We start from the raw sequence: 27,494 nt of genomic DNA, 5'->3' as shown, positions 1-27,494 counted from the left end.
GGACAGTACTGCAATGCACCATCAGGCAGTGCTTTCTTTTCAAAAACAGAAAGTGCTGTAAAATCTCAGCAGGTCTCTCAGCATTTGTGGAGAGAGAACAGAGCTAACGTTTCGCGTCTGGATGACTCTTTGTCAAAGCTTTCTTTTCTCTGCCCTATTTTGAGGGTGCTAATAAGCTGCTGTAATGCTGCTGGGCTCCCAAAGGGCATGTTAAGTCTTGGCCAGCTGCAAGGTAAATGGCAGGGAGCTCTGTTAAAAGAGCTCCTTCCTGGCAGAACATTTCAGCAGTTTTGGATTTGGCTGGCAGACAATCGTTCACTTCTCTTTAGCCACTTCCTCCACTCAACACATCTTGCACCGACGCACAAAAAGTTAATCGTGCCACAGTTTTAACACAAGATGTCCATCAAAAGCAGGCTCAAAGACATTGAGTGCACACGAAGGTGGAGGCCCCAGTAATGTACAGAAGGCACCCTGTTAGATTGAAACCGAGTGCCAATCTCAATGTCCCAGTGGTTTCTGGCAGATATTTAAAAAGACCCTGTGGATCCTTAGGAAGGTGAACAGGGAGCTTTCCTGGTGTTCCGGTCAGCATTCTTCCACTTAACCAGCATCTCCAAAACTTACTGTTGTTGGTAAAAGGGAAAAATTACAGCATGGGCTTTCATTGTGCACCAAGAGTAATTAACAATATATTCTGAAAGGTTCCTTTGAAATATGATGTCATTAAATGTAAATGTAAAAAGGAGTGTTAGAACAAACAGTTTTCCTACATTATAACAGAGAATACATTCCAAAAGTTGAATTTTGGATGGCCTGAGTTCATAGAAAGCTTTATTTTGCTGTAGTCAATCTTCTTTGTATGTTTTCTCTATTGCTAAACACACGTTATATTAGAAGATGTTGCAGTAGGCAACAACATTTTGTGTGTTTGTAATGTTTTGGGTGTTTTCTTTTACAGTAGCATCAAGAGCCACAGAACGATCCTATGAACTAGTTTGCATGCTCAAAAATCGCAGTGTGTCTCTAAGTGGCCAATATCGAGGTAATTATGGCGAGTCCAGGAGCTGAACCCTTAACACTGTGTTTTGCTTTACAGATTACATCATTTGACATCCATCATCTTCAAAAAAAAAAATGCCTTTGACTGTGATTTAAGAGACAAGTACAAACACACGCTTTTGAGTATACTGCCTTTGGAGACAGAAAATAATGGAAGTTGCTCAATGTGAACCTTCAGAGTACGGTTTCTGATTAACCTTACACACCATTTTGCTGTCTCGACTGACCACAAAGATGTATTTCGCCTGCAACATACTCTGATGGCTTTGAGGAAGTCAGCCTTACATTTTGAATGAATTGTTAAAATTGTATCTCTCAAACTTAATGGCAGTTGCCTGTAAAATACATCTACATGCACCTTGAAAAGATCAACAGGAATTGGACAGCATAACCGCTTCCTGGGAAAACAGATTAATCTGTCCAAAAACACTGGACGATTGATGTCATGTCTCATCCAACAATAACAGCACCAAACACTTACATATCATGACCTTCCTGCACTGAACTTGGTTTCTGGCCTATCCTGATGCATATACAGTTAGACAGAAACATTTCCTCTAAGTGAATAAATTTAACCCAGGGTGCACCGTGAAAAGCAGGATAGAAACCAACTACATAATCCATCACAGGCGGAAGCGTTCCGTAAGACACAGGAGCAGAACCAGGCCTTTTGGGCCATCAAGTCTACTCCGTCATTCAATGAGATCATGACTGGTCTGATATGATACTCCTCAACTTAATGGGTAACCCCTTACTCTGAGATTATGCCCTCTGGTCCTAGACTCACCTACAAGGGGAACCATCCTCACAGCAGCTATTCGATCAAGCCCTGTGAGAATCCTATATGTCTCAATAAGGTCGGTTCTCATTCTTCTAAACTCCAAAGGGTACAGGCCCAACCTACTGTCATGTGAGAGTACCTTTAAGAAAGGGTGTTTAACAAACGTACCTTTAAGAAATGGGTGTTTATCAGTGATGTCAGAGTGTGGGTGGAGTTGGGCTGTCTATCAGCTTTTTACTTTCGTTTTAGGCTGTTTGCTGTAGGGTCTGTTTTAGTTTCGTTTTCAGTGTTGGAGCTGAAGCCAGACACAGCAGGTGTACTGTTGATCTCTCTGCCATGAAAAGAATATCTCTTGATCATTTGGTGAATTCAGAATTATAAATGTTCTCAGTAGTGAATGTAAACCTAATGTGCTTCTGTTAAAAGGTGTTTCTTTTCTTTCTGGATGTTGTTTGAGAAGTTATTAAGGATTACTTAGTGTTGTATTCTTTGGGGGTTGTATTTGAATTGATGGTTGCTAAGATGGTTACTGTATGTTTTAAAAAGGTTAACTTGAGTTCATAGAATAAACATTGTTTTGCTTTAAAAAATACTTTTGCATTTCTGCTGTACCACACCTGTAGAGTGGGCCGTGTGCTCCCCATACCACAATCTATTAAAAGTTGTGGGTCAGGTGAACTCCATGATACACTTTGGGGTTCTCTAAACCCTGGCCCATAACACTACTCAACCACTCCTCATAAGAAAATCCCTCCATACTCGGGATCAACCTAGTGAACCTTCTCTGCACTGCCTTCAATGCCAGTGTATCTTTTCTTTTTAATTTAGAGAACCCAATTCATTTTTTCCAATTAAGGGACAATTTAAGGGGCGTTCCAATCCACCTAGCCTGCACATCTTTGGGTTGTGGGGGTGAAACCCACGCAAACACAGGGAGAATGTGCAAACTCCACACGGACAGCGATCCAGAGCCGGGATCGAACCTGGGACCTCGGCGCCGTGAGGCAGCTGGGCTAACCCACTGAGCCGCCATGCTGCCCCAGTGTATATTTTCTGAGGGGTCCAAAACTTTTTACAGTTTCTTTTTTCCCCTAATGCACAGGAATCTCAATCAATATTTGACAATAATGTTTTTATTCTTAAAGGAAGAGATGCATTTGTACAGCGCCTTTCACAAACTGAGGGCATCCCAAACCACTCTAAAGCCAATGAAGTACATCTGAAGTTACTGTTGCAATGTGGGAAATGCAGTGGTCAATTTACACACAGCATAGTCCCTCAACCAGCAATGCAATAATAACCAATCTGCTTTTCGTGATATTGATTACAGGATCAATATCAGCCACAAAACCAGAGACGGCTCCCCTGGTGTTCCTTGAAATTGTGATGTAGGATCTTTTATGCCCAGATGAGGCAGCATACAGGGAATCTGTTTTAAAACCATTTCGCAAAATGACTAACAAAATGGGATCTGGGTTTATAATGGTGCAGGAAATTCTTGGACATCTGGTGAAGGCCAGTTTAGTCTGGACACATTTTGAACTACTTGGTTACCTGAAAGGCCTCGGCTTTTTCCTCAAACGTCATGGCGATGTATTTGTAGTCAGCATAGGCCCAATACTGAGAGCGAGGGAAAGCATCAAACAGTCCAGCCGAGGCATCAGATTCGCCGTGAAGCCAGACTAAGAACTCCTGCAGTGTGGCCTGTACGTACTCACAGTGTGTTTCATACTGAGGAACTAGGGAAGACACAGAGAAGGTAACTGAGTTGTGTACAGTAAAGTATCCTAGCATCGTTTTTCTGAGTATTTTGTGCATTGTATTTGTATATAATGTTCCTATTTTTAACTCATGCAGTAAGAATTGCTAGAACCAGGATTTCCCAAATTTTTGCAGCCATGGAACCCTTTTGACCTTGCAAGAGTACTAACGGAACCCCTGAGAAACATTCTTATTATGTTGAAGAGTTCAACCAAAAACAATTGGTAGATTTTGCACAATAAGAACATTTTATTAAAAAATGAATTATATTTCTTATATGTATACATTTTTATAATTAAAAAGTTCCCTATCCAAAAAAAGTACTTGAGTCTTATTTTCTTTTTGTCATTTTTAATGGGGCTAATGATGCTGCTTCCTTTGCTCCTCGGGTGAGGCTGGACAACTGGATTCTCATATCAGACACGCACTTAACTCGCTGTCTCACACACACGCATACACCTCGCTCTCTCTCACACACACACACTCGCTCACATCACGCTCACCTGGCTCTCTCTCACATATACACGCTCACATCACCTCGCTCTCACATACACCTTCACCTCGCTCTCTTGCACACACTTGCTCACCTCGCTCTCTCACACACACGCTCACCTCGCTCTCTCACACACACGCTCACCTCGCTCACACACACGCTCACCTCGCTCTCTCACACACACGCTCACCTCGCTCTCTCACACACACGCTCACCTCGCTCTCTCACACACAGACACACTCACCTCGCTCTCACACACACGCTCACCTCACTCTTTCACACAGACATGCTCACCTCGCTCTCTCACACACACGCTCATCTCGCTCACATACAGACATGCTCACCTTGCTCTCTCACACACCACATGCTCACCTCACTCTCTCACACACATGCTCACCTCACTCTCTCACACACGCTCACCTCACTCTCTCACACACACGCTCACCTCGCTCGCTCACACAGACATGCTCACCTTGCTCTCACACACCACATGCTCACCTTGTTCTCTCACACACACACGCGCACCACGCTCTCTCACACACACACGCTCACCTAGCTCTCACACACACATGCTCACCGAGCTCTCTCACACACATGCTCACCGAGCTCTCACACACACATGCTCACTGAGCTCTCACACACACGCTCACTTAGCTCTCACACACACGCTCACCTAGCTCTCAGGCACACACTCACCTCACACTTTCAGACACACACACGCTCACCTAGCTCACACACACATGCTCACATCGTCTCACAAACATATGCTCACCTCACTCTCACATACACGCTCACCTCTCACACATACATGCTCACCTCTCTCACATGCACACACACGCTCACCTCTCACACACACACATGCTCTCCTCACTCACTCACACACACACATGCTCACCTCACTCTCACACACCACACTCACCTCTCTCTCACACACCAAACGCTCACCTCCCTCTGCACACATGCACCTCACACACCACACGCTCACCTCACTCTCCCACACCACACTCACCTCACTCACACACAGGCTCATCTCACTCTCTCACACCACACGCACCTCACTCTCACACACACTCACCTCACACACTCACCTCACTCTCACACACACACACTCACCTTGCTCTCACACACACGCTCACTTAGCTCTCACACATACGCTCACCTCGCTCTCACACACACGCTCACCTAGCTCTCAGACACACACTCACCAGCTCACCTAGCTCTCACACACATGCTCACCTCACTCTCACACAAACACATGCTCACCTCTCTCACACACCACACGCTCACCTCAAAGAACAAAGAAATGTTCAGCACAGGAACAGGCCCTTCGGCCCTCCAAGCCCGTGCCGACCATGCTGCCCGACTAAACTACAATCTTCTACACTTCCTGGGTCCGTATCCTTCTATTCCCATCCTATTCATATACCTGTCAAGATGCCCCTTAAATGTCCCTATCGTCCCTGCTTCCACTACCTTCTCCGGTAGCGAGTTCCAGGCACCCACTACCCTCTGCGTAAAAAACTTGCCTCGTACATCTACTCTAAACCTTGCCCCTCTCACCTTAAACCTATGCCCCCTAGTAATTGACCCCTCTACCCTGGGGAAAAGCCTCTGACTATCCACTCTGTCTATGCCCCTCATAATTTTGTATACCTCTATCAGGTCTCCCCTCAACCTCCTTCGTTCCAGTGAGAACAAACCGAGTTTATTCAATCGCTCCTCATAGCTAATGCCCTCCATACCAGGCAACATTCTGGTAAATCTCTTCTGCACCCTCTCTAAAGCCTCCACATCCTTCTGGTAGTGTGGCGACCAGAATTGAACACTATACTCCAAGTGTGGCCTAACTAAGGTTCTATACAGCTGCAACATGACTTGCCAATTCTTATACTCAATGCCCCGGCCAATGAAGGCAAGCATGCCGTATGCCTTCTTGACTACCTTCTCCACCTGTGTTGCCCCTTTCAATGACCTGTGGACCTGTACTCCTAGATCTCTTTGACTTTCAATACTCTTGAGGGTTCTACCATTCACTGTATATTCCCTACCTGCATTAGACCTTCCAAAATGCATTACCTCACATTTGTCCGGATTAAACCCCATCTGCCATCTCTCCGCCCAAGTCTCCAGACAATCTAAATCCTGCTGTATCCTCCGACAGTCCTCATCGCTATCCGCAATTCCACCAACCTTTGTGTCGTCTGCAAACTTACTAATCAGACCAGTTACATTTTCCTCCAAATCATTTATATATACTACAAAGAGCAAAGGTCCCAGCACTGATCCCTGTGGAACACCACTGGTCACAGCCCTCCAATTAGAAAAGCATCCTTCCATTGCTACTCTCTGCCTTCTATGGCCTAGCCAGTTCTGTATCCACCTTGCCAGCTCACCCCTGATCCCGTGTGACTTCACCTTTTGTACTAGTCTACCATGAGGGACCTTGTCAAAGGCCTTGCTGAAGTCCATATAGACAACATCTACTGCCCTACCTGCATCAATCATCTTAGTGACCTCCTCGAAAAACTCTATCAAGTTAGTGAGACACGACCTCCCCTTCACAAAACCGTGCTGCCTCTCACTAATACGTCCATTTGCTTCCAAATGGGAGTAGATCCTGTCTCGAAGAATTCTCTCCAGTAATTTCCCTACCACTGAAGTAAGGCTCACCGGCCTGTAGTTCCCGGGATTATCCTTGCTACCCTTCTTAAACAGAGGAACAACATTGGCTATTCTCCAGTCCTCCGGGACATCCCCTGAAGACAGCGAGGATCCAAAGATTTCTGTCAAGGCCTCAGCAATTTCCTCTCCAGCCTCCTTCAGTATTCTGGGGTAGATCCCATCAGGCCCTGGGGACTTATCTACCTTAATATTTTTTAAGACACCCAACACCTCGTCTTTTTGGATCACAATGTGACCCAGGCTATCTGCACCCCCTTCTCCAGACTCAACATCTACCAATTCCTTCTCTTTGGTGAATACTGATGCAAAGTATTCATTTAGTACCTCGCCCATTTCCTCTGGCTCCACACATAGATTCCCTTGCCTATCCTTCAGTGGGCCAACCCTTTCCCTGGCTACCCTCTTGCTTTTTATGTACGTGTAAAAAGCCTTGGGATTTTCCTTAACCCTATTTGCCAATGACTTTTCGTGACCCCTTCTAGCCCTCCTGACTCCTTGCTTAAGTTCCTTCCTACTTTCCTTATATTCCACGCAGGCTTTGTCTGTTCCCAGCCTTTTAGCCCTGACAAATGCCTCCTTTTTCTTTTTCACGAGGCCTACAATATCACTCGTCATCCAAGGTTCCCGAAAATTGCCGTATTTATCTTACTTCCTCACAGGAACATGCCGGTCCTGTATTCCTTTCAACTGCCACTTGAAAGCCTCCCACATGTCAGATGTTGATTTGCCCTCAAACATCCGCCCCCAATCTATGTTCTTCAGTTCCCGCCTAATACTGTTATAATTATCCTTCCCCCAATTTAGCACATTCATCCTCGGACCACTCTTATCCTTGTCCACCAGTACTTTAAAACTTACTGAATTGTGGTCACTGTTACCGAAATGCTCCCCGACTGAAACATCTACCACCTGGCCGGGCTCATTCCCCAATACAAGGTCCAGTACAGCCCCTTCCCTAGTTGGACTGTCTACATATTGTTTTAAGAAGCCCTCCTGAATGCTCCTTACAAACTCCGCCCCGTCTAAGCCCCTGGCACTAAGTGAGTCCCAGTCAATATTGGGGAAGTTGAAGTCTCCCATCACCACAACCCTGTTGTTTTTACTCTTTTCCAAAATCTGTCTACCTATCTGCTCCTCTATCTCCCGCTGGCTGTTGGGAGGCCTGTAGTATACCCCCAACATTGTGACTGCACCCTTCTTATTCCTGATCTCTACCCATATAGCCTCACTGCCCTCTGAGGTGTCCTCTCGCAGTACAGCTGTGATATTCTCCCGAACAAGTAGCGCAACTCCGCCTCCCCTTTTACATCCCCCTCTATCCCGCCTGAAACATCTAAATCCTGGAACGTTTAGCTGCCAATCCTGCCCTTCCCTCAACCAGGTCTCTGTAATGGCAACAACATCATAGTTCCAAGTACTAATCCAAGCTCTAAGTTCATCTGCCTTACCCGTAATGCTCCTTGCATTAAAACATATGCACTTCAGGCCACCAGACCCGCTGTGTTCAGCAGCTTCTCCCCGTCTGCTCTGCCTCAGAGCCACACTGTCCCTATTCCCTAGTTCTCCCTCAATGCTCTCACCTTCTGACCTATTGCTCCCGTGCCCACCCCCCTGCCATACTAGTTTAAACCCTCCCGTGTGACACTAGCAAACCTCGCGGCCAGGATATTTATGCCTCTCCGGTTTAGATGCAACCCGTCCTTCTTATACAGGTCACACCTGCCCCGGAAGAGCTCCCAGTGGTCCAGATAATGGAAACCCTCCCTCCTACACCAGCTGTTTAGCCACGTGTTTATCTGCTCTATCTTCCTATTTCTAGCCTCACTGGCACGTGGCACAGGGAGTAATCCCGAGATTACAACCCTCGAGGTCCTGTCTTTTAACTTTCTGCCTAGCTCCCTGAACTCCTGCTGCAGGACCTCATGCCCCTTCCTGCCTACGTCGTTAGTACCAATATGTACAACGACCTCTGCCTGTTTGCCCTCCCCCTTCAGGATTCCCTCTACCCGTTCGGAGACATCCTGGACCCTGGCACCAGGGAGGCAACATACCATCCTGGAGTCTCTTTCACGTCCACAAAGCGCCTATCTGTGCCCCTCACTATGGAGTCCCCTATTACTATTACTCTTCTGTGCTTTGACCCTCCCTTCTGAACATCAGAGCCAGCCGTGGCACCTCACTCTCACACCACGCTCACCTCACTCTCTCACACACATGCTCACCTCGCTCTCACACTCACCTCACTCAAACACACGCTCTCACATATGCTCTCCTAGCTCACACACACATGCTCACCACACACTGGCTCACCTCACTCACACACGCTCACCTCACACACACACGCTCACCTCACACACACACGCTCACCTCACACACACGCTCACCTCACACACACGCTCACCTCACACACACGCTCACCTCACACACACACACTCACCTCACACACGCTCACCTCACACACGCTCACCTCACACACGCTCACCTCACACACACGCTCACCTCACACACACACGCTCTCTCCCCCTCGCACACCTCCCTCTCTCCCCCTCGCACGCCTTCCCTCCCCCCCTTGCACGCCTTCTCTCTCCCCCTTGCACGCCTTCTCTCTCCCCCTTGCACGCCCTCTCTCCCTTCCCTCATCACGCCTAGCTCACGCGCCTCTCCCTCCCCTCATCACGCCTCACGTACCTCTCCCTCCCCTCCGCGCGCCTCTCTTCCTCGCGCGCCTCTCATCCTCGCGCGCCTCTCTCCCTCGCGCGCCTCTCTCCCTCGCGCGCCTCTCTCTCCCTCGCACACACCTCTCTCCCTCGCACACACCTCTCTCCCTCGCACGCACCTCTCTCCCTCGCACGCACCTCTCTCCCTCGCACGCACCTCTCTCCCTCGCACACACCTCTCTCCCTCGCACACACCTCTCTCCCTCGCACACACCTCTCTCTCTCGCACACACCTATCTCTCTCTCTCGCACACACCTCTCTCTCTCGCACACACCTCTCTCTCTCGCACACACCTCTCTCTCTCGCACACACCTCTCTCTCTCTCTCGCACACACCTCTCTCTCTCGCACACAACTCTCTCTCTCCCCACACCTCTCTCTCTCCCCCACACCTCTCTCTCTCTCCCCCACACCTCTCTCTCTCTCTCCCCCACACCTCTCTCTCTCTCTCCCCCACACCTCTCTCTCTCTCCCACACCTCTCTCTCTCCCACACCTCTCTCTCTCCCACACCTCTCTCTCTCCCACACCTCTCTCTCTCCCACACCTCTCTCTCTCCCACACCTCTCTCTCTCTCCCACACCTCTCTCTCTCTCCCACACCTCTCGCTCTCTCCCACACCTCTCTCTCTCTCCCACACCTCTCTCTCTCTCCCACACCTCTCGCTCTCTCCCACACCTCTCTCTCTCCCACACCTCTCTCTCTCTCCCACACCTCTCTCTCTCTCCCACACCTCTCTCTCTCTCTCCCACGCCTCTCTCTCTCCCACACCTCTCTCTCTCTCGCACACTTCACTCTCTCCCTCGTCCACCTCTTTCTCCCTCACACACCTCTCTCTCTCACACACATACACACTCTCTCTCCCCCTCTCTCTTACCTCTCTCTCCCTGGTCGCATCCTCTCCTGCCCCATGGCCGCTCCCCCTCTCGCCCCATGGTTATTGCATATCCCGCTCTGCTGCCCACTCAGCTGTCCACTTCCCTTCGATCCACCACTCGTTATCCTGCAATCTTGCTGCTGCCTGCGTCTTTGAAAACTTACTTTTTCTAGCTCATCCAGAGGTCAGCTTCTCAGTGCAATGGTTGTGCCTATCAGTGGCCAATTCTGGGTGAAAACTGCCTCTGATTGGACAAGTTGGAAGAATTTCTTTTTCAAATTTACAATCGCCAGATACACTGCGGAACCCTAGACGTCTCCTACAGAATCCAGTCAGGGAAACACTGTGTTGGACAATGAAAAACCAAAGTTCACCCAGTTCTACTTCTACCATTCTGGTATTCACAGGCCATAATGATAATGAAAGTCGCTGTCCAATCATTGAAACACATCGTTGTTGATGACGCTATAACAGACCCAGTCAAAAGACAAGAAAAACTGTGCTGAAGAGCATTGGGAACCATACATCCAGTTCTGGTCGCCTCATTTTAGGAAGGATGTGGAAGCTTTGGAAAAGGTGCAAAGGAGATTTACCAGGATGTTGCCTGGAATGGAGTGTAGGTCTTACGAGGAAAGGTTGAGGGTGCTAGGCCTTTTCTCATTAGAACGGAGAAGGATGAGGGGCGACTTGATAGAGGTTTATAAGATGATCAGGGGAATAGATAGACAGTCAGAGACTTTTTCCCCGGGTGGAACAAGGGGACATAAATTTAAGGTGAAAGGTGGAAGATATAGGAGGGATGTCAGAGGTAGGTTCTTTACCCAGAGAGTAGTGGGGGCATGGAATGCACTGCCTGTGGAAGTAGTTGAGTCGGAAACATTAGGGACCTTCAAGCAGCTATTGGATAGGTACATGGATTACGGTAAAATGATATAGTGTAGATTTATTTGTTCTTAAGGGCAGCACAGTAGCATTGTGGATAGCACAATTGCTTCACAGCTCCAGGGTCCCAGGTTCAATTCCGGCTTGGGTCACTGTCTGTGTGGAGTCTGCACATCCTGGTCCTGGTCCACCCACGTCGACGCTACCACCAAGAAAGCACAACAGCGCCTATACTTCCTCAGGAACCTAAGGAAATTCGACATGTCCACATTGACTCTTACCAACTTTTACAGATGCACCATAGAAAGCATCCTATCGGGCTGCATCACAGCCTGGTATGGCAACTGCTCGGCCCAGGACCGCAAGAAACTTCAGAGAGTCGTGAACACCGCCCAGTCCATCACACAAACCTGCCTCCCATCCATTGACTCCATCTACACCTCCCGCTGCCTGGGGAAAGCGGGCAGTATAATCAAAGATCCCTCCCGCCCGGCTTACTCACTCTTCCAACTTCTTCCATCGGGCAGGAGATACAGAAGTCTGAGAACACGCACGAACAGACTCAAAAACAGCTTCTTCCCCACTGTCACCTGACTCCTAAATGACCCTCTTATGGACTGATTTCATTAACACTACACCCTGTATGCTTCGTCCGATGCCAGTGCTTTTGTAGTTACATTGTATATGTTGTGTTGCCCTATTATGTATTTTCTTTTATTCCCTTTTCTTCTCATGTACTTAATGGTCTGTTGAGCTGCTCGCAGAAAAATACTTTTCACTGTACCTCAGTACACGTGACAATAAACAAATCCAATCCAATCCCCGTGTCTGCGTGGGTTTCCTCCGGGTGCTCCGGTTTCCTCCCACAGTCCAAAGATATGCAGGTTAGGTGGATTGGCCATGATAAATTGCCCTTAAAGTGTCCAAAATTGCCCTTGGTATTGGGTGGAGGTGTTGAGTTTGGGTAGGGTGCTCTTTCCAAGAGCCGGTGCAGACTCAAAGGGCCGAATGGCCTCCTTCTGCACTGTAAATTCAATGATAATCTATGATTAATCTAGGACAAAGGTTCGGCACAACATCGTGGGCCGAAGGGCCTGTTCTGTGCTGTATTTTCTATGTTCTATGTCACCCGTTGCAGTAAGCTATACTTCTGCGAGGTCGTGTCTCAAATTACCCATATGCTGCACCCCAATATTTTCTGTAAGAAATCTACCTCATTTGCATTTGAATTGATCAATTCAAACTGCTTTTAAACCACCTTTCGAGGGCATCTGTTCCATAGACTGATCACTTGCTCATTGAAGTATTGTTTCCACACACCATTACATCCGATTTATTAATTTATTAGAACACAAAACATCACTCAACAATGGTGTCAAACCAGTCATGTTTATGGTGTCAAACATCCATTGTTTTTCTGATGTATTGTGTCCGATAGCACATCTTAAACTCCCCATCAGAAAAAATTATCAGTTAATGTTCTTTATCCAGAGCAGAAAGTTATTAAACAACAGAGATTTCAATCTGCACATTAACAGCAGAATACTTAACATTTAAAAAGAGGTAGGTGAAATTGTGCTACGCATCATTAAAATAGAAAGGTGAGCCACATTACAAAAAATACCCTTGGGTCTGTTGACAAGAAACGATTTAAAAGGCATTCTGAATGTCACACAAAGAGAGGTCAACAAATGTATGCATATTTAAATAGATTAGAGTCCTTCTGAGCAGATTATTTGCGATTAACACATGAAATATACACATGTTAAACAATTGAAAGTTAATGCAAGCAGACAACCCATTGAATTACACCATGGAATGGTTAGTCATAGAAAGAACTGTGAATTCTTGATGTAAAATTTAATTAGCATCCACATTTAACATATTATTTTTAATTCAACAACAAATAAGATGTAAAGCTGGTCGTAGCCACCCAGGTGAATTGAATTTGGGCAATCTCAGTTCAGTCCCGAGTGAATGAGGCGGCATCACAAACAACTATCACTAATTCTGTATTGATGAGTATTAAATTGCCAATTTCATTTCAAGAGCTCACAGGATGACTGTTAATGAAAAATGCTACAGGTACTCTGGTGGAATAGGGAACACTCTTTTGGAGTTGGATCTGAGGCACATTAACACTCTTCCCCACCAATGCTCAACTTTTTTTTTTAAATTTAGAGTACCCAATTCTTTTTTTTCCAATTAAGGGGCAATTTAACGTGACCAATTAACCTAGCCTGCACAGGCTTGGGTTGGGGGGGGGGGGTGAAACGCACACAAACACGGGGAGAATGTGCAAAGTTCACACGGACAGTGACCCAGAGCCGGGATAGAACCTGGGACCTCAGCACCGTGAGGCAGCAACGCCAACCACTGCGCCACCGTGCTGCCCTCCAATGCTAGACTTAACCTCGGAATGCAGGAGCCGGGTGCTCAGCATAGAAGAGATTAATTTCCCCAGCATTAATTTCCTGCACCTCAATGAGCACAAAAATTACAAAGAACAGTTAAACATAACTATTTGCCATAATTCAGATGTTGTTGTTTCTGACATCCATTAAACCCAGTGACAAGTGGAGCCCAACGTTTCCCTTCAATGGGGTCAGAGACCTCCGATATTGTAAAGACATTAAAGGCATAGCCTCAAAATAAGGGGAAGTAGATTTAGGACTGAGCTTAGGAGGAACTTCTTCACCCAAAGGGTTGTGAATCTATGGAATTCCCTGCGCAGTGAAGCAATTGAGGCTCCTAAGTTAAATGTTTTCAAGATAAAGATAGATAGTTTTTTGAAGAATAAAGGAATAAAGGGTTATGGTGTTCGGGCGGGAAACTGGGGCTGAGTCCACAAAAGATCAGCCATGATCTCATCGAATGGCGGAGCAGGCTCGAAGGGCCAGATGGCCTACTCCTGCTCCTAGTTCTTATGGGGACATAGGTTTAAAGTGTGAGGGGCAAGGTTTAGAGGAGATGTACGAGGCAAGTGTTTTTACACAGAGGGTAGTGGGTGCCTGGAACTCGCTGACGGAGGTGGTGGTGGAAACAGGGACGAGAGTGACGTTTAAGGGGTATCTTGACAAATATATGAATAGGATGGGAATAGAGGGATACAGGCCTCGGAAGTGTAGAAGATTTTAGTTTAGACGGGCAGCATGGTCGGCCCAGGCTTGGAGTGCCGAAGGGCCTGTTCCTGTGCTGTACTATTTTTTGTTCTTTGTTCTTTGGAATAGAGGGATACAGACCCAGGAAGTGTAGAATATTTTAGTTTAGACAGGCAGCATGGTCGGCGCAGGCTTGGAGGGCCGAAGGGCCTGTTCTTGTGCTGTACTTCTTTGTCCGTTGTTCTTTCTTAACCTGTTCACGTTGAATAGCATGCAGCAAGAAAATGGCATCAATGGCTCCGAAGTGGGGATGGTCGATAGTTTTAAGTTCCTGGGGGTCACCATCACCAACAGTCTGTCCTGGTCCACTCACGTTGATGCAACAGTCAAGAAAGCCCAACAACGTCTCTACTTCCTATGGAAACTAAAGAAATTCGGCATGTCTGCATCGACTCTCACAAACCTCTGCAGATGTGCGATAGAGAGCATCCTATCCGGCTGCATCACAGCTTGGTATGGCAACTGCTCAGCCCAAGGTCGCAAGAAACTGCAGAGTGTGGTGAACTCAGCCCAACTGTACTTCGGTACATGTGACAATAAATCAATCAATTTAGCACCATTCGCAACTCTTCAGATATTGAAACAGTCTATGCCGGAAAGCAACAAGACCTGAACAACACTCAGGCTTGAGCTGATAAGTGGAAGTAACATTCATGCCACACAAGTGGTGGGCAATGATCATCCTGTAGCCACGTAAAATGGCTGCGTTCCGATTAATCTGGCCAAAACCCAGTTTAAAATGGCTAACCCGAAAGACTGCTGGGAAAAGCAGCTAAGAAGACACAAGCAGGCAGCTGCAGACAGTATTGCATATTCGGCTCTGGGAAGTTAGCCCAGATCGATACTCAGGGCTATCAACAGCCCATCAACCCAGGTATTTGCAGTTGCATTCAGGACTGTTTGCAGCCAATCTATTCAGACATCCACAGTTAAATTGGCTATCCCCGGGAACAATTGCAACATATTAGCAATTGAATACCGGGCCAGACCTGTCGGCGCCTGCAGTGGCCGAAACAAAGACAGGTGAGCGACCACCCCCCGATCGAGGAATCGCCTCACCATTGGACACATCGACCCCAGAGATTGGGGACAGATCCAATCACTTGGGACTCAGGGTCAAGGGCCGCCCCGGGAGGCAGGAAGCCCCTGGGCCCTATAAAAGTGAGGGTCCAAGTTCAGAGCGCTCTCTCCTCTTCGCCTGCTCGAGACCTTCGCAAGAACAGCAACCGGCAACAGTAAGTTTGAATTCAGCGATCGCTACCCGGTAGAGACACCTAGCCACCGACCTGTAGCAGCCTTTTGAATCCCGCGGGCCAGATCTGATTGGACAAGCCATTCGTTTCCCTGACCTGGTGGGCTCTTCCTAAGTTAAGTATTGGCCAGTAGTGATAGGTTTATTATATAGATAGTAGTATTAGGGTATTAATATTGCTTGTTGTATATAATAAATGACCGTTGTTTTAATCCTTACTAAGCGGTGTGCTGTGTTATTAATCATAACCTGAACTTGAACCACGTGGCGGTATCAGAAAGATACCTGGCGACTCATGAGCAAAGGTGACGTAATCAGAGCAAATAGACTAAGGTTAAAAAGAGCAACAATCCCCAGAGGAGATAGTGGTTTAGTGGTAATGTCACTGTAATCCAGAAGCCTGAGTCAATGCTCTGGGAACATGAGTTCAAATCGCACCGCAGCAGCTGATTGGTTTAAATTCAATTAATGAAATCTGGAATTGAAAGCTAGTCTCAGTCATGATAACTGCAAAACTATCCTTTAGGTCAGTGTTTTTGAAACTGTTTTTCTGGGGACCCATTTTTACCAACCTTCGGGACCCATGTCGGCCGACCTTCGCAACCCACGCCGGCCGAACTTCGCGACACACCGTTTTCTCTTACCTTTAGTGCGAGAAGTGAGCCTGCTTGGTCCTCACAATCTCACTCCAATCAGGTTTACAGGAGGAGAGGATTACGTACATATCGGTTGCAGGATTCAGCCAGTTCCTTTGTGCCGTCTTCATCTTTGTGAGGATGGAAAATCCAACCTCGCACATGTCGATTGTTGAGAAGGGCAAAAGCAACAAAATGCTTGTTTTACTCAGCTCTGGATACTCCTCAGACGCTACTCCAGAATGCTGACAGCCTCATTGACTTGTGCCGTGTTTTTAATATGCTGTCACAGCTGAGGCGCAGAAGCTCAGTTTCTTCATTTGGAGTCAGCTGCATGTTAAGAACTGATTCTGGGGTCTTAAACTCAAAGGGATTCTTCATCCACCTCTTCTCTCTCAAAATCTTAAACTTCTCCTCTGGAAAGTAGCGACCAAAATTGTTGATCAGGGCACCCAGAAGCAACTGAATAAAGCTTGCCAGTCCATTTACAGCTTCCTTACTAATGCTGTTTTCTTCGATGTGTCGAAGCAGTGTGGGGAACATGTAGTAGTTTTGGCTTTGCACTCGCAATTGCCAAACTTCCAATGTCTTTTGAAAAGCTTTGATTTATTCCCAGTACCGAAAGCAATCATCACCCTTCCCTTACAATTTGAGGTTCAGTTAATTTGGAATTGAAAAGATGTCTGCAAGGTAAGACATTGTTAGCATCCAAGTTTCATTAGCAAACGAATCAGCCAGGGAGGGCAATTTCTTGAGGTGGAAAGCGTGGATTTCGTACCTCAGTTTGTAAACTCTGAGTAGCACCTGATCCTTTGACAGCCAATGTACTTCTGTGTGGAACAATAAATATGTGTGCTCAGGCCCCATATCGGAAAACAGAGTGTCAAAAGGTCGGGTATTGAGTGGCTGCGTTTAATGAAATTCACAACTTTCAGAATTCCTTTCAACGCCACTTCAAGAACGGATGGAATTCCTTTCGATGCCAGTGCCTCACGGTGAATAAAACAATGATTCCAAACAATGTCTTGATCAGCTTCCTCCTTATCCTCACTATAACTGCTGATTTCCCAATCATGTTGGCTGCTCCATCACTTGTGATTCCTCTGCAATGAATCCAGTCAATGAAGGAACTTTCCAACCACAAAACTATTCAAAGGTTCAAAAATGTATTCGCCAGTCGTGTGGATTGATAAAGTCAGGTAGCACCGCAAATCTTCAACAAATTCATTGTGCCAAACATACCTACCGTAAACTAGCAAGGTTTCACCATCTGAAACGTCTGTACTTTCATTCAGTTATATTGAGAACGCCTGCACTGATTTTAAACAAGAAATAAGCTGGGCTTCTAAATTCTCAGCAATAGTGGGGCACGTTACACATGGTTATCACAGTTGCTTCACAGCTCCAGGGTCCCAGGTTCGTTTCCCGGCTTGGGTCACTGTCTGTGCGGAGTCTGCACGTTCTCCCCGTGTCTGTTTGGGTTTCATCCGGGTGCTCCAGTTTCCTCCCACAGACCAAAGATGTGCAGGTTAGGTGGATTGGCCATGCTAAATTGCCCTTAGTGTCCAAAAAGGTTGGGTGGGGTTACGAGGATAGGGTGGGAGTGTGGGCTTCGCGAGGGTACTCTTTCCAAAAGGGCCGGTGCAGAAAATATGGGCTGAATGGCCTCCTTTTGCACTGTATATTCTATGATTACAAATTCGGCCGCATTTTTTTTATATGGTCGCGGCCGTCATTTTGAAGGTCGCTCGCAGCCGGCATTGTTAAAAGCCGGCTGCTGCGCGCACATTTGCACAATTGGGAGCGCGCGATAGACCCAGAGTAATATGGTTGATTCTTAACTGCCCTCTGCACTGGCCATTCAGTTCAAGGACAATGCTAAACGACCCTCTTATGGACAGATCTGATCTCTTCACACATCTTCTCTACTGAGTCGTACTACACTCCTGTATGCTTCACCCGATGCCTGTGTCTATGTATTTACATGTATTTTATGTTTGCCCTCCGGATTTTCTTTTCATGCATGGGACGATCTGACTGAGGTGCACGCAGAACAATACTTTTCACTGTACCTCGGTACACATGACAATAAACAAATCCAAATCAAGGATGGGCAACGAATGCAGGCCTTGCCAGCGATGCCCACTGCCCATGAAAGAGGAAGGAGAGAATCTCTGACACCAGCCATATAAATAAAGCAGCTATATCGGAAGGTTAGAGGTTGGGAATTCTGAGATGGTAACTTACCTCCTGACTCCCCAAAGCCTGTCTACCGTCGACAAGGCACAAGTCAGAGGTGTGCTGGAACACTCTTCACTTGCATGGATGACCGCAGCTCCAATAAAATGTAAGCAGCTTGACACAATCCAGGCCAAAACAGCCTCTTTCAGCGGCACCCCACCTTCAACCTTCGCTCCCTCCAGTGCCAACATACAGTGACAGCCGTGTGTACTATATACAGGATTCACATCGGCAACCCGCCAATCCTCCTTCCACACCTGTGACCTCTACCATCTAGGACAAGATGGGAGTGGGATTAAGCTGGGTGGCTCGTTTTCCCACCCATGGCTCAAACGGCCTCTTTCTGTGCCCTAAACGTTCTATAATTCTTTGACAAGGGCAACAGAAACATTTTTATTGATTTGATTTGATGTCACATGCACCGAAGTACAGTGAGAAGAGTTTTGCACACGCAAGAAGCACTCCAAGCCACACACCATCCTTTTTTTTCAAATTTAAAGTACCCAATTCATTTTTTTCCAATTAAGGTGCAATTTGGCGCAGCCAATCCACCTGCCCTGCATAAATTTTGGGTTGCGGGGGCGAGACCCACGTGGACACTGGGAGAATGTGCAAACTCCACACGGACAGTGATCCGGGGCCGGGATTGAACCAATGCGAAGCACTGCGCCACCATGCCGCCCGGAGCCACACACCATCCTCGGACCACGGGTATGATTTTGCACCCACGTTAGCCGTCAGCGCAAACAGTGATGCGGGGGCAAAAACCACAAGAGTCGGGAAACATGATTCTTGCTGGAGAGATCATGCTCCCTGATTTTCCACACCCCTCACCGATGATGTAACCAGGTTTCCACCCTCCGAATGCCAGAACCTCAAAATAATAAATATATATTTACATCTAATTAGCGATCCGCCATACCACATGACTCCTCCCACACTGAATATTCATATGGCTGCAGTTACAACAGCTATTTTAAGGCATAAATGACTCGAGGATCCCTGGGGTGGAGTGAGGGGGAAGAGAGAGATGCTGTTGGTGCCAACCTGTGCTCGGCGGCAGTGCCTGTGGTAGGCCATCTAGGCAGCCCCATGAGAGAGGTCCCCCCTTATTTGTGTGCGTGTGCGGGGGTGGGGAGGGGGGGCAGGTGCCTGTGAGGGGGAGATTGCCTCTGAGACTACAGTGCTTGGAGGGGGGGGGGGGGGTGAGAAAAGAGATTGTCGCCGAAACTGCAGTGCTGGTGGGGGTGGAAGCGTGTGGAAATTGCCCCCGAGACTGCTGTTGTGTCTGTGTGTGTGTGTGGGGGTGGGGGGGGGGGGGGGGGGGGGGGGGGATTAGGGAGGAAGCCCTCGATGCTTTTGAGAGGAATGCTCCACGCCCGTGGGGCTGGGGGCTGTTTACTTTCTGTGCTGATCGGGCCCGATGGCCTTTAACGATGTCACCCCAATCTTTGTTTCGCTGCTCTTGCCAGCTCTACCAGGCCCTGTTCCGCCAGATTGACAGCGTAAACCCCGCCCACACATTTTTTTTCTCTCAGCGTGAAAATCTCTATTGAAACTCGGCTGTCCAGCCGAAGAGCGACCTGCCGGTTTCAGTCAGAGGCCCACACTTTGAAAACAAATGGGAAAATTCCGCCCTATATCACTGTTCCTTCACTGTCACTGGATCAAAATCCTGGAACTCCTTCCCTATCAGGGCTGAGTGTACCTACACCACGTGGACTGCAGCAGTTCAAGGTGGTGGCTCCCAATCATCTTCTCAAGGGTAATTAAGGATGGGCATTAAATGCTGATCTTGCCAGTGACACCTATATCCCATGAAACTTTTCTTTTTTTTAAAATGCAGCCTTGAACACATTCCAGAAATTCATTGCTTCTGCTACTTGAACTGCACTGCTTCACTAGCCTGTGTAGAAAATTAAAATCTGTGAGAAAATTTAAATTTAGTAATCTGTTTTAAATTAGATTACAATGGGCTACATGCATCACAATACACCCTGTAACCTTGACAACGGCTTAATGAAAGTTGAACCAAAAGTGAAGCTGAATGGGTCAGTAGTTCCATCAGAATTTAGCATTACAAGCTAATGAAAATATCACAAATGACCCAAGTTCCAATGATGACTACTGCTGATGAGATGTAACTCACTTCCTGGAAAAGGTCACATTGTACAATTTCTAATTTGATTTGGAGAAACAATCCCTGTCTCAGTAAAGCAGCTAAATGTGCTTTGGTATAATTCACGCACTGACTGTTTCTTCCACAAGAGCAAATTAACAGGGTTAAATCTATCAATACTCAGTTGGCGGGCACTCTCACCTCTCAGCCAGAATATTGGGGGTGGCACGGTAGCACAAGTTAGCACTGCTGCCTCACAGCATCAGGGATCAGGGTTCAATACTGGCCTTGGGTGGCTGTTGGTGTGTCTGCGTGGGTTTCCTCCAGGTGCTCCAGTTTCCTCCCACAGTCCAAAAATGTGCAGGTTAGGTGAATTGGCCATGCTAAATTGCCCCTGATGTCCAAAAGGTTAGGTGGGGTTACTGGGATAGGGTGGGGGGGGCATGGGCCATGAGAAGGTGCTCTTCCAGAGTATCGGTGCAGACTTGATGGGCCGAATGGCCTCCTTCTGCACTGTAGGGATTCTATGACATGCTATTCTATGATATGTTGATGCTCACTGGCTTCTAAACTGCACTGAACCAAGAACAACACGGCAAAGCTGGATGGCATTGGACTCTAGGTTTTCAGCACAGGTTTTGCCTCAGTTATGACTGAAGGGGATCGCTGACTGCACAAATATTATTGCACACGTGATCACTTGAAAGTGCAATTTGAGGAATGCAATTCATAGAAAACTCATAATGTAATACATCTAATTTCCATGACCCAGTTTTTGCAGTGTCCAAGGATATATATGATGTGGAGATGCCGGCGTTGGACTGGGGTGAGCACAGTACGAAGTCTTACAACACCAGGTTAAAGTCCAACAGGTTTGTTTCGATGTCACTAGCTTTCGGAGCGCTGCTCCTTCCTCAGGTGATTCACCTGAGGAAGGAGCAGCGCTCCGAAAGCTAGTGACATCGAAACAAACCTGTTGGACTTTAACCTGGTGTTGTAAGACTTCGTACAAGGATATATAGGTCAGGTGGGGTTATGGGAATACGGCGGTGGAGGAGACCTATGTAGGCTGCTCTTTCAGAGAATCGGTGCAGACTCGATGGGCTGAATGGCCTCCTTCTGCACTGTAGGAATTCTATGATTTACTCCAGAGTCTTGAGCACAAGAATCAGTGCCCGACTGAGGGAGTGCTACATCGTCAGAGGTGCCGTCTTTCTGAGTTAAAACAAAAATTGAGCCACCATGTCTCTCAGATGGATGTAAAAGATCACATGGTACTATTTTGAGGATGATCAAGGGAATTCTCCCCTCGCCTTCTGGCCAATACTTAGTCCTCAATTGAAATCACTAAATTAGATCATCTGATCATTGCTGTTTGTGGGATCTTATCATACAAATTGGGTGCTTTGTTTCCTACATTACAACAATGATTACACTACAAAAAGTACTTTAATTGCTGCAAATTGCTTTGGGAAGTCTTAAGAACAAAACAATTCCTGCTTAATGCAATGGGGTAGAGGGATGGAAACGGACAAAGCAACCTCATGACCATTATATGATCACTCAGGAAGCAAGGCCCCATATTCAGAGGGGACTGGAAATTAAACTGGGAAGTGAGGTGCAGGCAAAGTTTGACTTCCCTTTGCTGCAGAACCCGTTTCTCATACTGCAACCAAGACAGAAACTCATCATTTGGACACAACCCCAGTGTTTTCATAGCTGCTTGAAAGTTGAAAAGTTCATGTAGGCTGTTAAGCACAGTATGTTGCGAGAAAATGTCATAACTGCATAACTCCTAAACACTCAAATCAATCCTTCTTCTGACAACTCATTAGCTTTTAAAACTGTAAGTGGCATCCCCTAATCACTGTTCCCCCGTTTACATCAGCTGCCCTCCTACCTTTTTCCAACTTGCCGCATTTCTTTAGTCTTCATCTCAGTTCTTTAGTCTTCAACCAGGTTTAGTCCCCAGAGGAATTCCAACAAACAGTAATGTGTATTCCCATCAGGGTTGCCAACTCTCCAGGAATGTCCTGGAGTCAGTCTCCAGAAATTGAAGGTTAATCTCCAGGCCAACCTTGGAGAAATTTTCTTTCAACAGTTTTATTTGTTACTAATAAAAGTGCTGTTTGGCAGACAGTCGAAAAACATCCAATCGGTTATGAGAGTCTATTTGCTTGCTGAGTGCCTTTGGAAGAATGTGGCATTAAAAGAATCGCTATGAGAATGTTGGATGGCCAATGTGGGTGGGGGGGAAGCAAGGCAAATTGGAGGGAAGAGGTCATGCGATGAAAGCTCCAATAATTCACTAAACCAGATGTCTGCAACCCTAGTTCCATCCCGTTATTTCCCACAGAGAGGTTTCCATCTTCAGTTAGGTCACTGGGAAAGACATCAAATATGGAATCCAAGCAGTTCTCCAGCTAGAGGGGGATCTTCTATACAATTGCAAGCAGCCAACTATACAAGGGCTCCTGATCACCACCCTTGGGCACAGAAGATGTGCAGATCAGGAAATGTCAAGAGCAAGAAAAAAGCCAAAAGTTTCCACTTCCCGAAAAGGGAAAATGTGCAAGGATGTGCGCCATTTTGCCAAGATGACTCTCCACTTTCATAGAAGAAAATTCTCCTTCTGCCCAATACGTCAACTCTTTAACAAAGGAGAGAAACATTAATGTTACCACTGTCCTGTAGAATCATAGAATCATGGAATTTACCGTGCAGAAGGAGGCCATTCGGCCCATCGAGTCTGCACCAGCTCTTGGAAAGAGCACCCTACCCAAGCCCACACCTCCACCCTATCCCGAAACCCAGTAACCCCACCCAACACTAAGGGCAATTTTGGACACTAAGGGCAATTTAGCATGGCCAATCCACCTAACCTGCACATCTTTGGACTGTGGGAGGAAACCGGAGCACCCGGAGGAAACCCACACACAGACGGGAGAACGTGCAGACTCCGCACAGACAGTGACCCAAGCCGGGAATCGAACCTGGGACCCTGGAGCTATGAAGCAATTGTGCTAACCATTATGCTACCGTGTTGCCCCACTCAGAACTCAGGTAGAGTCCCCCTCTTTGTCAGATCACTCTGACAACAGCAATTACAGATAATGCATTAGGGAACCGCTAAGCCACAATGGGGAAGGGAAGGGAGCAACTTCATTTTGCCTCGAATAATGTGGCTAAGCCCCGATTAGCAGACCCAGCCTGTAATCACACCTCTGATGGATCCAGCGTATAAATGGGCATGAAGCAATCAAGGCCACCTCTCCCATTCAAACCCTCCCCCACTCCCATTTGAGAAACAGCCATTCTCAGATGTCCTATGTGAGAGCACCAGAAAGCCAAGCAGGAAGAATGGTCTCCAGTGCTAAAATTAACATTCAGGAGAAACATCTCAGGAAATTTTTCATGATTTTCTTCTGAAAAAAGGCTTTGACCAAAGGTCGCATCACTGCACTCTTTCCCTGTTAACCATTGACAATCAAGGTTCCACATAGTGCTGCAGAAATTAAAAATATATTATGGGCAGCACCGTAGCTCATGTGGCTAGCATTTGGCTTCACAGCGCCAGGGTCCCAGGTTTGATTCCCCGCTGGGTCACTGTCTGTGCGGAGTCTGCACGTTCTCCCCGTGTCTGCGTGGGGTTCCTCCGGGTGCTCCGGTTTCCTCCCACAGTCCAAAGACGTGCAAGGTTAGGTGGATTGGCCATGCTAAATTGCCCTTAGTGTCCAAAAAGGTTAGGAAGAGTTATTGGATTTTGGGGATAGGGTGGAAGTGAGGTCTTAAGTGGGTCGGTGCAGACTCGATGGGCCGAATGGCCTCCTTCTGCATTGTATGTTCTATGTATCTATGTATGTACTTGCTATTTGTTCAGGAGATTTTCCACTTAAGGACTGGCTGCCAAAAATAGTCACTTGAACTTAAATCAGAGGGATTGTTAATCCTTAATAAAAAAAGGAGTGATGTACACAGCAGGTGAAACAACATGGGTCAGTCAGTTGGACAGGAAAGAGCCGCAGCAATCCACAAAGGATCAGACTCAAAGCAGCTCAACTGAACCAGTGAATCAATGGAGATAGGAGGATAAAGGATGCTTTGTTCTACAGTCTCGCCAAAGTTGGAATGTAACCCAATGCACTGCCCACAGAGCAGTGTTGAATTTTCGTGGCTCCGGGATTTGGTTTTCATCCTCCTCAAAGCACAAGTACTGCCTCCCATTGAAGCCAACAGTGCTGCTGCAGGACACATACAGGCTGTCCTCTTTAACCTGTCTGACCAGAAAAGCTCAAGGAGGAAGTACAGACACAAGATGTCTGTCTATGCCACAGCAAGTACAAGAGAAATTAACAGGGGAAGCATATGTGAAGGAGATGGAATTACTCTCTACTAAAAACACTTCCACAGGAATTTCCTCCTCCTCCCATGTTCACCCTATCACTCTTTGACCCACATTGGCTCTTGATCCGGCAATGTCTCAATTTTAAAATCCTCAACTCAAAATCCCTCCATGGCCTCCCCCTGTCTATATAACTGTAACATAGAATATAACAGCACAGTGCAGGCCCTTCGGCCCTCGATGTTGCGCTGACCTGTGAAACCACTCTAAAGCCCATCTACACTATTCCCTTATCGTCCATATGTCTATCCAATGACCATTTAATGCCCTTAATGTTGGCGAGTCCACTACTGTTGCAGGCAGGGCATTCCACGCCCTTACTACTCTCTGAGTAAAGAACCTACCTCTGACATCTGTCTTATATCTATCTCCCCTCAATTTAAAGCTATGTCCCCTCGTGCTAGCCATCACCATCCGAGAAAAAAGGCTCTCACTGTCCACCCTATCTAATCCTCTGATCATCTTGTATGTCTCAATTAAGTCATCTCTTCCTTCTTCTCTCTAACGAAAACAGCCTCAAGTCCCTCAGCCTTCCCTCATAAGATCTTCCCTCCATACCAGGCAACATTCTGGTAAATCTCCTCTGCACCCTTTCCAATGCTTCCACATCCTTCCTATAATGCGGCGACCAGAACTGCACGCAATACTCCAAATGCGGCCGCACCAGAGTTTTGTACAGCTGCAACATGACCTCATGGCTCCGAAACTCAATCCCTCTACCAATAAAAGCTAACACACCTCCTCCTGCCTTACTTAAATAGGTAGCTACAAAACAGCAAGCAGAGTATGGGTTAAGGATAGCCATTCAGACAGGCAAATGGTGGGATTGGTGCTGGGACCACAAAGGAAAATTCCAAAGTTTGCAACAACACCAAATTGAGGTTTGTAATTGATGCAGAGGACTGCATCAACATAAAAGAAGGCATTCTTAAACATCCAAAGGGGAACTGGTTAAATACCTGAAGTGGAGGGGGAGGAATTGAAGAGCTTTAGGGGGAAGAGCAGGGGAGTAGAGCTCATCAAATAGTTCCTTCAAAGAGGTGGCAGGAAAGGCAAGAGGAGATCAAATGGCTTCCTTCCGTGATGTATGATTCGATTACATCAATTTAGTGCTCGATGTTGACATTTTTCTCAGCCCTAGATGAGTTGAAACATATCGCCATAACAACTTTCATAATATATTTTGCAAAATGTAGTTTTGTCATCAGCCTACTCACTGTTAGAGCTTCTCACTTGTGTACAATCCTTTCTCCAGTTGCTACAACACCTAAGCTAAAAGTACTACCATAAATAGAAGGCAAGTGTTGCTGTACCATTGTCAATAAGATGCATTCTTGGGCAGAAGGGACAAAAAGAACACAAGGAATCAATATTAAACACTGGTAATATAGGTCTGTCAGCATCTGACAAAGAAAGACAGGTTAACTTTTCACATATAGATCTTTTACCAGAAACACAAATTGATATTAAATAAGCCCCTTTTAGAGTACTCAACAACACGAGAGCGGGGCTTACTTAAAATTGTACAGCACAGTTGGAGGCCATTCAGTCTGTCACAATTGTCATTAGATTCTTACCTCATAACCCTGCAAATATTTCCCCTTCTCTCTTATAAGTTACAGTTTCTTTCTGCTTTCTCTATCAAATCTACTCAAGTTTGGACACCTTAAATCTCACCTTAGCTGTCTCTGCTCGAAGGAGAACAATCACCGATTCTCTGACAAAGAGTCATCGGACTCGAAACGTTAGCTCTTTTCTCTCCCTACAGATACTGCCAGACCTGCTGAGATTTTCCAGCATTTTCTCTTTTGTTTCAGATTCCAGCATCCGCAGTAATTTGCTTTTAATCACAGATTCTCTTACATTTCCAGTTTTGATGAAGGGTCCATGAACAAACCATGAATCTCTCACTTATTCAGATACTGAAAGACCTGTTAGGCATTTACAATATTTTTAGTTTTTTAGATTTCAATTAACTGTTCCTGGAGATCAATCATAACAAGATTAACAAAATGATTGTAGTAGCCAAGCTGATGATCTTAGCTGGCAAAAACTGCTGATGGATGAGAATGTTCAGAGAAGGGGAGTAATTGGGATATGGGGATACAGAGACAGAAAGCAAAAACAAACACTTTAACTCATTAGCAAGATATGGGGTGGGATTCTCCGACCCCCGCCAGGTCGGAGAATTGCCGGGGGTTGGCGCGAATCCCGCCCCCGACATCCTCCGAATTCTCCGGCCTTCTCTACTGCCTTAATAATGTGGCTTCGCACAAATCTCAAACTTCACTTCCTACTGCACACTGGTGTTTGTTTTTTCTAATCTACATGAGTGCAAACATACCTTCAGCTCCCCTAACGAAGATCAATAAATCAGTGTTGAATTTGTGGCAATCTTTTGCTGTGGACAAAGGGCCATTTTTTTGAGTA

General features: G+C 46.6%; 1 protein-coding gene across 4 annotated transcripts in view; it reads right to left on the bottom strand.

Moving 5' to 3' along the window:
* hspbap1 (hspb associated protein 1) overlaps positions 1 to 27,494 on the bottom strand; it is a 126,072-nt gene that overhangs the window by 81,269 nt on the left and 17,309 nt on the right. For all 4 annotated transcript variants that reach the window (XM_072469950.1, XM_072469958.1, XM_072469967.1 and 1 more), the window contains one exon: positions 3,398 to 3,582. In XM_072469950.1, coding sequence (XP_072326051.1) covers positions 3,398 to 3,582 — 185 coding nt within the window. The remainder of the gene's footprint in view (positions 1 to 3,397; positions 3,583 to 27,494) is intronic.

This window comes from Scyliorhinus torazame, chromosome 2 (genome assembly GCF_047496885.1).
Source record: "Scyliorhinus torazame isolate Kashiwa2021f chromosome 2, sScyTor2.1, whole genome shotgun sequence".
NCBI lineage: Eukaryota > Metazoa > Chordata > Chondrichthyes > Carcharhiniformes > Scyliorhinidae > Scyliorhinus > Scyliorhinus torazame.
The sequence above is the reverse complement of the archived record's forward strand: the minus strand, read 5'-3'. Positions and strand labels throughout refer to the sequence as shown.